This window comes from Pteropus alecto, unplaced genomic scaffold (assembly GCF_000325575.1).
Source record: "Pteropus alecto unplaced genomic scaffold, ASM32557v1 scaffold59, whole genome shotgun sequence".
Classification (NCBI taxonomy): domain Eukaryota; kingdom Metazoa; phylum Chordata; class Mammalia; order Chiroptera; family Pteropodidae; genus Pteropus; species Pteropus alecto.
The window spans coordinates 3,868,260-3,880,012 of record NW_006443292.1 but is presented as its reverse complement, the minus strand read 5'-3'; the positions used below and the strand labels follow the sequence as shown (position 1 = coordinate 3,880,012).

Here is an 11,753-nt window from a genome sequence, read left to right as displayed (position 1 = left end):
ATGGAAGTCTCACTGAGTTATAGAGACACATATTGGAGTTCAGGGAAGGGTTCCGGAGGAGAAATTGCTACCAAAACAACTCCCCAAAAATTGAAATAAGGGATTATTTGATTTTAGCTTTATTCTAAAATGCACTTTAGGCAAAAAACAACTGAAAAGCTATCAGCTAGATGACCCACAGAGCTCACACAGGGCTAGAAGGCATTCGAGTTCTGAGCAGCAAGGGCCCCAAGTCCTTGATGGTCGCTCGGGGCATCCAACAGAGGCCCCAGAAAGGCCAGGCCTCAGAAATAGGCTACACTCCCCTGGAGGAGCAGTCACTCTACACCTGTCCTAATCAAGTGTAAAGTCAAGCTATGAAAGCGCAGAGAACCACATGCTAGAACAACAGCCTTTTAAAAGGAGGACAATGAAGTCTAGACCCTAAACAATGTAAAATGCATAAGGTCCGGCAGCCAATCGAAAAGTACCGGACACGCCAAGAATCGGGAAAATGTGACCAACAACCAAGATAAAAACAAGCCGATACGAACAGACCCTGCCAGACAGAGATGACGGAATTAGCAAACAAGGACATTAAGACAGCTATAATAACTATAGTCGAGGATGTAAAGGTAAATATGAACACTGTGAGAGAAATGCAGATTGAAAATGTAACTAACAAAGTGAAAAACTTCTCTGGGTGGTATTCATAGCAGACTGAACACTGAAAAAGAAAATATTACTGACCCTGAAGACAGAGAAATACAATTCATCCAAACTGAAGCACACAGATAGACTTAAAGCTGATACACTCAAAAACAAAGGTGTAAACATATTTACACCTAAACATATTTACACCAAAGTGTAAACAAAGGTGTAAACATATTATGGAGGTAATCATCAAAATAACTAAAAAAATGAAGGATGGAAGATTCAGGGAAGGAGGATTTTACTGTATGTTTTAAATCTTTTATACTGTTTGACTGTTTATATTAAGTATCACATATAGTAGTAGTAACAACAATAATTAAATTTCCCAGTTACATGGCTTATCCAGGATTCTGCGACAAAGATGCTGTGCCCACACACCTTTCATCATCTTCATTACTTTGAGGTGAAATATTTAAAACACAAATTTAAATGGTAAAATACTTTAAAATACTTTTGGGTTTAGTAGAATGACAGGTCTACCTAGATAAGCACCATGATCATGATATCAAAAATAATAAATATGTTAAAAGTATTCGTCCTATTATTTCAAATAACTTAAAATAATTTTTATGTTTTTTAAAAAAATTCAATAAACACACTCACAGTTCCACAAGGTTTGGAAGCTTCTGAGCAAGGTTTTCTGGCTGAAAATTAAAAACTCAGAGTTAAATTTTATTTTGGAAAAGTGTATAAACATCTCTAGTTTAAACACAAAGTACTACCTTTTTGAGGGCTGTACCTTTTGAGTTAATGTGAAAATCATAAATAGGCAGTCTTGATTTATGCTTACATAGACTATACTACGATTTAAAACTTATTCATTTGAACACTTCAAATCGATGTCCCCTGGAGAACCAAGAAACTTTGTATTATGTATTCATGGAAAAAATAAAAATGTTCTTAGCAGACACAGAGAAAACAATGCCATGTGACGCCAGAGCCTTAGATTGGAGTGACATGCCTGCAAAGCCAAGGTATACCGCTGGCCACCCTTAGAAGCTAGGAGAAAGGACAGACTCTCCTTCAGAGGCCCGAGAAGGGACTAGGCCCTGCCCACACGCCGAACTGGAATTCTGGCCTGCAAAAATGGGAGAGAACACACTTCTGTTATTTTACGCCACCCAGCCTGTGTGATTTGTTATAGCGGCCCTAGAAACTAATACCGCTCCCACAAACTCCCAAAGCCTGCTCTTCAGAAGAAAGTGAGAGAGATCCCCAGGGGGCGGAAAGCAAGACCTAACTAAGCTCAGAATAAACAGAGTAAGCTGGAGCTCAGGTGATCCAGGGGAGTGTTGGACAGGCCACAGGCCCTGAGTTCGGATCAGGAGTATGGTATAGCAGGGACAGGAAATGGGCCATTGGGTGGACAGGAAGGGAGAGGGGTCTAGGTCTCTCACACAGAGTCAGTGTTCTGGAAAGACAAGCTCTTCCACGAAAAAAAAAAAATTCTATTCAGAGATTGAGAGCAAGCTTCCCTCTGCTGGAGGCACTGGGGAAGAGGCAAGGGCTCCTGTAATTCACACACACACACACACACACACTTCAGATTTACAGGAATAAAAAGATATGAGTCATTAAGACTGTGGAGGCACACTGAGTCAGGAGCAATTTTTTTTAAAAATTCTACATTCGAGCATCCTATAGGGTAAGCTAGATAGCAACAACAAATAACCAGGAATGGCTTTTTATAAGAAATTAAATCTGACCAGAGTCCTAAAAGAGAAATATAAATGATCGGCGGTGCCTTGGACCTAGAAGGGTAGCTCTGGTTAGCTTTGTAGGCACAAGGAGAAATAAATGAGGGAGAGGGAGGGAGGAAGGGAGAAAGAGAGGAAGAGGGAGAGAGAGAGGGAGAGAAAGTGTAGGTTCGTTTGGGAAGTTGCAAATATTCTATTCTGCTGGAACTCCCTAACAGTCCTCTTGAAGAAATCTTTTATTTTCAAAAATCCTCTTACAAAAACAATTGTGTCAATAGAAAAAAAGGAAAGTGTTAGGGACTAGAAAGTTTGATTTGTAACGGAGTAATTTTTCATCCAGAAACTTAGTAACAGTGATTGTCATTAGGAAAAGGACTCAGGTTGCTATGCTCCGTCTTTCTTTCGTATCATTTGTAATTTTAACAATGAGCATGCATGTCTTTTACAACGGAAAAGAATTAAAAAATGTGGTAGGCACGGCATAAATTGCTACATAATTGAGTAATCAAGCATATTCTATCCAATTTGGGTTTTAAATGCTAAGTAAGAGAAACGCCATTAGTGTGGTATTTCCCGGCCATAGGGTACGAATGTGTGTAATGATTTTGCAGAGGGGCAAGGGAGAGATGCTTTAAGGGCTTCTATTTTATACTAAGGAAAAGCTTTTCTTTCTTTTTTTTAAAATCCTGAACACAACAGAAATCCACTAGATGATTTTAACCAAGGTAATGCTATTATTCATTTCATACTGGAATTCTGATGCATGCAAATACTTAACGACAGTTTCCCAGGCTACTCACATTCACACATCCATCCCTTTTAGGAAAACCAAACAGCACTGAATGTGAACACTGTGACGAAGTCGAAAGGGCAGTTGTCGAGAACCTGAGTTTGATAAAACTACGCTTAGCTTTCAAATGCTGAACACGTGATTCCCTTTCCCCCCATGTTTTGATATCAACATAGGCAGTGAGGTCCTTCAAGAGAAATCTTCCCTCGGATGTTTCTCTTGGATCTGTCCAAATCTTCAAAATGTTTCTCTCAGCATCTTTATCTTCCCTAGTCAGGAGAATACTCGCTTCCATTTATGGGCATACCAAGTACCTTAGAAAAACCGGCCAGCTGGGGGGTGCCGTGCGGAGGGTCTCAGAGAAGCTTAACAATGGCTGTCCCTCTAAAAAGGAAAGATGGTCTGGACGAAAGGAAACAATGTCAGACCCTCATCTAGCTTTATCTGCTGCAACATCAATGTCACATCTGGCTGACTTATGGGACCTGTGCTCATTCTTCCCAGAGGCCAACTTGGCTCCATCACATAGCATTCTAATCTCTCCATAACGAACGAGTTAGTTAAGTCACAGAGCTATACGCACAATTAAGTACCGAATAACGTTTCTGCTGCCAAGAGTGCGTCACTATATCTTTATTAATGTTTTTTTTTTTTTAATTTAAAAATATAAGCACAATGACCGTGGAAAATTGCAGTTCGTTAGAACACTGGGTTAAAAGAAAACAAACTCACTTATTGGTATCTGCTCCAAAAGCCTGTCGAATAAGTAGCCTGTTGCCTAGGCTGTGGCTGACACCTACTGTGTTCTGTAAGAGTCTCTGCTTCCTATTAGCAGGTTTGGGTAATGTAGCGAAATGATGAGGGAAAAGTCATATATTTTAACTTTTATGTTTCCATAGTTTATGTATACATTAATGTCAAAATTTCTGTTACTCTGTGGGTAACTAAACTCTAATGCTGTATTTTGGACACCACAGTGAACTAGTTTACCTTGATCCACAGGATTTATGCTCTATTAAGTTTAAAATATTTTTTTTAAATTTTTTTTATGGTGACATTGAATAACAAAATCCAGTATGTTTCAGGTGTACAACTTAACAGTAAGGCCTATATACATTGCATTGTGTGTCGCCTCCCACAGTTAGATTTCTTTCTGTCACCACATATTTGACCCCTTTTATCCCATCTACCTCCCCCACCCCCTCTCCCTCCTACATATTTTTAAATGCAAAAATCCTGATAAAAGCAATAATCTTAAAAGTATCTCTCAAAACTGTTACTATTATTTCCTTCTTTCTTCATAATTTTGACATAAAAATTTTAATCATATGTACCCAAATTCCTTGAGTATAAATATTTCCTACAAAGCTACTTGAAAATTGTTTTCGAAATTAAGCGAAAACTGTCTTCATTAAATCTCACGTTATCACTTAGCAAAATAACTTTTCTTCATACACACAAAAAGTAAACGTTAGCAAGCACAATTAGTGTAAAATTTACCTCAGATTTGGAATCACTGATGCTTTATCATATCCTTTTAAGAAAAACATTCAACCCCCTTAAATGGGAATATTTTAAAATTGTGTGTCTTGGAACGAATACTTCAAATGCGTTGCAAACATGCTGGGTGACGTTCTGTGGTGGGCGCTGAGCATCACCCACCTTTCCTTCTCCTGGGCTTCTGGTACCTGCACCTTTCTCTTCGAGCTGGGGGCATGGCTAAGTGACTTGCTCGGCCAGTGAGATTACGTCAAGGCAAAAGCCTTAAAGAGCTCTGGGGCAAAAGGCCCGAGGTGACCTCTGGAGAGGGGAAGCTTTGTCGGTCTTCCTCCCTGAATGAGGACATCCAGAACCAGAGTGCCCAAGTGATATGAGAGAGAAATATGAACAAGAAATAATTGTGCTGTTGGAAACCACGGGGATTCCGGGGCCAGCAAAACCTGCTCCATATCCTTCTAACAACACATTTCAAAGAAGCCATAAATTAAATGCATCTTAGTTCTTAGAGCAGTCACAGAAGTAGAATGAGGTTGGACCTCTACCTCACGTCATGCACGAAAATGAATTAAAAATGGATCAACAGCTTAAACATAACAGTTAAAACCATACAATTCATGGGAGAAAAGACGGGGTAAATCTTTACGAATGTAGATTTGGCAATGTATTCACAGAGACGAAACCAAAAGCATGAGCAATGATAGAAAACATAGATAAATCAGGCTTCATCGAAGATAAAATCTTGTGCATCGAAGTACATTACAAGAAAGTGAACCCACAAGGCTCCATCGGATGAGGAAAAAACAAGAAGCTCCTCATTCTGGAATTCGAAATGAAACCAACAAAAGCCAAACTTGACTTGCTCTCCCTCTTCCTCGCCACGTCGGATGGCATGATCACTTCTTCTAGCAGAAGTTAACCATCCTTTTGTGTTCTGACTACCTGTGTTCTTTTACGATTTGCCTGTTTATATTTGATGGGGAAGGTCAGTAGAAAAGAAAAGACACCTGCGCCTCTTCCCACCCCGATTCGGGAAGGTGACTGACAGACCACTTCCGCCCTCAATCTTCGGAGCTCATCACTGTAGAGTTCCCTCTTCTGCACGATGAACTGCTTAATCGGGTCCATGCACTCTTATTGCTTAGGCATAATCCACACTCCTCTCTTCATTAAAATTTCAATGCCTCTTTCTTGTGCATTCATAGTTACAAAATTGGCAAACTGCGGACAGCTCTTATCAGATATTTGGGTAGGTCACTTTTTCATGTCCCCAGGAAGGCCTTCTGCCTCCTGTTCTCACTAAGAAAAAAAACCTGGCAGATCTTTTCATTGATTTTGCTTCCTGGCTGAGATTCGTTTCCCCTCCAAGTTTCCTGTGACTTTTCCTTTTATCAATGAAGAAACAGGTTCAAAGAGGTTACGCACATAGAAGCTTATCTGTTACCTGCTACTAAGTTTTGCTACCGAATGATGAAAAACCCCCTTCCTTGGACGGCAGCCCTCAAATGCTTCCGGTGCCAATCCCCTCCATGATGAGCGTCTGGGTGAGAAGGCCTGGTGGTCGCTGCTTCCCACCGACAGTCCTCCAGCTCTTACAAAGACCCTAGCAATGGTGGGATTGGGAGGAAACTGGGGCAGGCTCTACCTCCGCCTCCTCCACCCTGCACACTCATATCCTGTCATCTGAAACGTGTACATGACAAAAGCCTCTCCAAAACCACATCTACCATCCCCCAGATGGCTTGCTTCACCATCAATGGGTCCTTCGCCCCTCTCTCATCTCTCTATTCATTCACGCCTCCTTTCTTGCGTTGCCCCGGATCCAGCTCGGATTCCACGTGCCATCATTTTAATCACTTTCGCCCAAACCCGAAGCTCCTTAGTCCCTCTGTACTTACATCCGCGCAGCAAAAACCTAAGCCTGCGTGAATGCAACAGCCCTCCTTCCTCACACCTCAGACGGCTGAGCGCTGCAGGAGAAAACCCCCTACGCCAGCGGATGGTTCCACCATGAGCCTCGCCACCGACTGCTCGCTGAACGACGCCACCGATTCCACTATCCCCAGCCCAACTCCCGCAAGGAGAGTTTCACACCTGGACTCTACAGCTCTTCACTTCCCGACCAAATGGCCTCGCCTGCTCCCGCGGTCAGACAGAACTCCCTCGACTGCCTTTCTTCTCTCCCCCGCCCCGTCTGTACCTTTCTTTCTCTTTGTACAAAGGGGGAAAAGTCAGTCCTTTCACGTGCACCCTAAGATAAAGTTTATGGTGCTTCCTGCCCACTGTAGGTATTTTACACAGATTAATAAAACTTCTCCAGGAAAACATTCCACACATACGAAGCTAATACGAGATATTTCAGATATTGAGGCAAGTACACTACAGAGAAGGGAATGAAGAACGGGTTGATCCACCTAGAAACAGTATCTCAAATGAATAAGAACCAGAATTCAAGTCTAAGATCCAAATGAGGTTAAGTGATAACCAAAAAAGGACACATAAGGCAAATCCGTTTAAAACAGAGACCAAGAGATGAAATACTGCTATTTGTGACAACATGGATGGATCTCGAGATAATCATGCTAAGCAGAATAAGTCAGTCAAAGTTGAAAATCACGTGACATCACTCATATGTGGGATATAAACCTAAAAGCAACAAACGAACAGGACAAACAAACAGAGACTCACGAGAGTGGGCGACAGACTAGTGGTTACCAGAGGCGCCGAGGTAGACGGGGGAAAAGAGGTCAAATGTGTGGAGACAGAAAGAAATCTAACTATGGGAGGTGAACATGCAGTGTAAATATATATATGCCTTACTGTTAAAATGTACAACTGAAACTTTCATTAACCAATGTCACCACAAAATAACAAACTAATTAAAAAATAAAATAAAATAAAGGAGACCAAATTTCTTAATAAATAGTGGGAATAAAAAGTTTGGGACATTCTCTTGGAAAAATTTGTCAGTCGTTTTTTTTTTAATCTTACATGAAATAAAATTTAGGTTATGATAACAATGTGCTTATTCTTAGAACATACAAAGAGTAAATGAAATGTTGCTTTTTGTGCCCCAAAATTTTCCAGCAAATTGGATGATAGCCCAATTCAAAATCATTTGCTTTTCACAGTGCAATCAAAACACTCAAAAGCTACACTGAGCCTTAATATTTTAATCTTCGAATCATTCTCTTCTTAAAGTCATTCCTGTTGGTCTTTCTCTTCTTTATCTTTTTACCATTGGGTATTGTGACATTCAAAAATCATGGAGGAAGCTTAACACACATAAAAGGCACAGGCCCAGATGACGCACAGGCTGAGTGAGGAGGGGTTTTTGATGGGGACTAATTTTATAAGTGGTACGTTCGTGAATATTTTGCTTTCCTACACAGCAGCTCCCGTAATAACATAATTGTGGGGACTTGGATAATGAATTCTCAGCTAATGAGAGACCCCTGTATTTGTATTTATATTACCAGTTGATATAACAAGAGAGAACATACATCTTGGTCTGAATATCTTAAAATATGTAAACTATGTCTTGGTCAGGACCCTGTGATAAATGATTTTTTTTTTAAAACGCAATATAATACTGTACCAAGGTTGTAAGGGAGTTTCTTTTCATATAGAGTCTCTCCAAGTACTGTAGTCCCTCATCTTTCAGTAACTCCAATGGGAAATGGTGCAGATTCCTATAATTCAAAAACAGATTCTTGTGCTTTTCCAGCCTTGCCACAGAGATCGTCTTACAAAGTTCGGATGCCATGACTGAACATATCCCATCAGGCACACTGCAGCACTACATCTTGTCAAAATTGGTCCATTTCTAAAGAGGAAAAAGAAACTGAATCATAATACTGCTTACAAGCCAAATAAACCAGTTAGCATAGAGAGCTATTTGCAGACACTAAAGAGAGAGTTATACATTCGTTCTCTATATTTTTTTTCATAACAACTAAATTTGTCACGCATATTTAGAAGGAGATAAAAATGAATAACTATTTAATAAAAATACTCTCATTATTTAGGCAGTATTTACTACTTAGTAGAAACAGTACTAATTGAAAAATAGTGCCTGAACTTGAGGTCAGAATCCCTGCTTAAGAGAACAGAGACCAGTTTCATAACATGCAGCCAAAGAAAAGAATTTAAAAATCTGACATACCAAACCCATTTCCTTCTTGAACTATCTCCTTTTGTATTTAAGGTATTTCAAAAATATTTAAATGTGTATATAAAACATATCTAGATCATTTACAGCTTCATTTTCTTCACTTCTTACTATCTAAATATTGTCCTAGATACTACTTTTTTCTTTTCTTCCTTTCTTTTTAACTTTGCAGATTATCAGAAGTAGCAAAGAAACAGGTCTGGGAAGCAGTTTTATTATTTCAATGAAAGGCGAAATACTGCACCTTTATTATTTAGAAACAGGTCTGGGAAGCAGTTTTATTATTTCAATGAAAGGCGAAATACTGCAGAGTTATTCAAGGAAATAACTCTGCATTCAATCTCCCTGGGCCTCAGTTGTCTAATATATAAAATGGAGACAGCCATTTATTGGTAAAGGCCAAAACTCAGAACAGATTAAATTTCTTTCTAGCGCTAAAATTGACAAGGACAAGAAGAGAAATAACATTTGCCATCTTATCAACTAGGCACAGGGCCAAAACAAACTTCATAATCACTTAACACTAGAAGAAACAAATTCAGAGCTTCAAAAATTTGTCCAAGGTCAAATAGCTCACAAGGGATAATAAAAGCAAGGATTTTTTTTTTGGTGGGGGGGCAGGGCGAGCAGTGGTGTCCAGTGTATTTCAAAGCCTTGAGTCTTTACATACACAGACTGACAGATTCTACAGGATGGTAAGGGAATGTTAAAACTAAAAAGAAGTTGAGATTGGCTCAAAGAGTCTACTCTCTCTGTTTTCCTGGGCATCTTTTTCTAAACTCTCTAATAGAAACCACCTTTCAAAGAAATCTTTTTGCTTAAGAAAAACTCTTCACTGAGCATTAGCACCAAGTTGGTGTACAATGTAGTAACGTAGCTTTCAGTAAGCAGAGTTTTATAACTTTTTGGTTATTGCTCTTATTTCCAAACTCTAATTCCTAGCTAATAAGTACATCCTATTATATATAAAAGGGCACAGAATATGGAGTATTCAATAATAGGCCAGTGTAACACAAGCATCCAACATTTTCCCATATTTATTCCACCTACTCCTTTATTTTTATGAGATATTATTCAACTTTGAGAAATTCAAATTTTTCTATATCTTAATTCTCTCAGCTGCAAAGCAAGTAGAGCCTCAAATGTAATACATTCAAAAGAGAGCTTTCTCCCCCAAATCCTCCCGTCTTTACCATTTCAGAAATGGCACACACCTCCATCCACCCAGCTACTCAAGCTAGAAAGTTGGAAGTCAAGAATGATTCCCTGGCATCATTCACCTGCCACCTCCAATTTTTCACAAGATCGGTGGTTTCTGAAATAGATCACAAATCCATCCACGGTTTTCCATCAGTCTAAACCAAAGCCACTGTCATCTCCTGCATGGCCATCCATATTACTGGTCTCCCTGTGTCCAGTCTAGCCACTTTCTAATACATTAATCACTTAGCAATGAGCCTTTTAAAATATCAATTCACTTATGTCTCCCTCTCTCTCTCAAGTAAATTTGCTTTCTGATGTACACATCCTACTAAATAAGCTCTTCAAAAGTTTATTTAGAAAATCAACCTCTGATGAGGTGCTATTCACGATCTGGTCCCACACGCTTCCCCAGCCTTATCTGGCTTTTCACCAAGCTCCTGGGCTTTCCCAGTCCTTGAAAGTGCCAAACTCCCACAGCCTTGCTGCTCTCCTCCTAGCCAAGAAAGCATCATCCCATCATCCTTCGGGTTTTAATGTAAATATTACCTCCCTATTTCAAACTAAAACATTCCCCAGTTATTATTTCAGAGAAAGCCGATTTTTTTCTTTGTAGGACTCCTCACAATCTGCAGTCTATATATTTACTGGTGTATCTGCTTACTGTCAATCTAGCCAAGAGACTGGAAGCTTCTGAAGGTAGAGATCTTGGGTTTTCATCGATCTCCTATACCTGCCTCTAGCACAAAGCAGGCCTTCCAATAGCTGATGAATGGACGAAACTAGGACATGTGAGTAATGCAGTAAGTCCTCACTTAACACCTTGGATAGCTTCTGCAACCCAAAGCAATGTAGAAACCAATTTTCCCATAGGATAACTGATATAAACTTAGTGAAGTTCTGTAGTCGTAACAACATTATAACAAAACGACATTGCATGAAACAATGTAAACGACATTGCATGAAACAATGTTATTCCAGGACTTGCTGTACTGCAAGGTAGATGTTTTTCACTCTCTGATCTAAGGTCGGCCTGTAGATACTGCATACTGAGTGCTTGCTACGTGTCATAAAGATCCTTAATGCTTACAACTCTGCATTGCAGTACTTATTATTTAGCCCATTTTACAGATGAGGAAACTTAGTTTCTCATAGGGTAACTTGCCAGAATGTCAACCCAGGTGAACCAACTGCAAAGCCTATGCACTGCCCTAAGATGCGGCAGTTCACAACTTTGACCGGGCCTGTTTTGTTCCTTATGATCATTTAAAGTGGTAGACGAGACATATAAATGTAAGACTACAAAGCAAAATTATATATAAAACCCATACTCACTGATATAGGATCCAATAAGAGAATGTATTGATGGCTTTCCTTCTGTCTGGGATTAGCTGCCTTAAAAACGTCATTACATCCTGTTACAGTGCACCTCGCTACAAAGTTTAAGGGGTAAAACCTACACAAATGAAATCAGAAAGCTGCCAGTAATAAAAAATGCTAATAGTTCTCCAAAACGCATTCATTGGCAATACACATCTTTGACTAGGATATGGTTTTTACGCAAATTCGCTTCACTACCTCTTACTTACATTTAAAAGTCAATGACATACTTAATATTAACTGTATACAACTGCACTTCCACACGAGTTTTCTAACGGGTAAACGCCAATCCACTTTAATATTTTAAAAAACAAAGCCTTCCATC

General features: G+C 39.6%; 1 protein-coding gene across 3 annotated transcripts in view; it reads right to left on the bottom strand.

Annotated features, from left to right (window-relative positions):
- LRRC28 (leucine rich repeat containing 28) overlaps nt 1-11,603 on the bottom strand; it is a 75,420-nt gene extending 63,817 nt beyond the window's left edge. Inside the window, exons 1-3 of one of the 3 annotated variants that reach the window (XM_025041223.1) lie at nt 11,384-11,603; nt 8,276-8,503; nt 1,297-1,337 (exon numbers count right to left, since the gene is read on the bottom strand). In XM_025041223.1, the coding sequence (XP_024896991.1) occupies nt 1,297-1,337; nt 8,276-8,443 (209 nt within the window). In that variant the 5' untranslated portion in view covers nt 8,444-8,503; nt 11,384-11,603. Of the gene's footprint in view, nt 1-1,296; nt 1,338-8,275; nt 8,504-10,062; nt 10,144-11,383 lie in introns of those variants that run through there. The other 2 variants (XM_006924139.3, XM_015598726.2) reach the window with 2 other exon arrangements.
- Between the last annotated feature and the right edge of the window lie 150 nt (nt 11,604-11,753).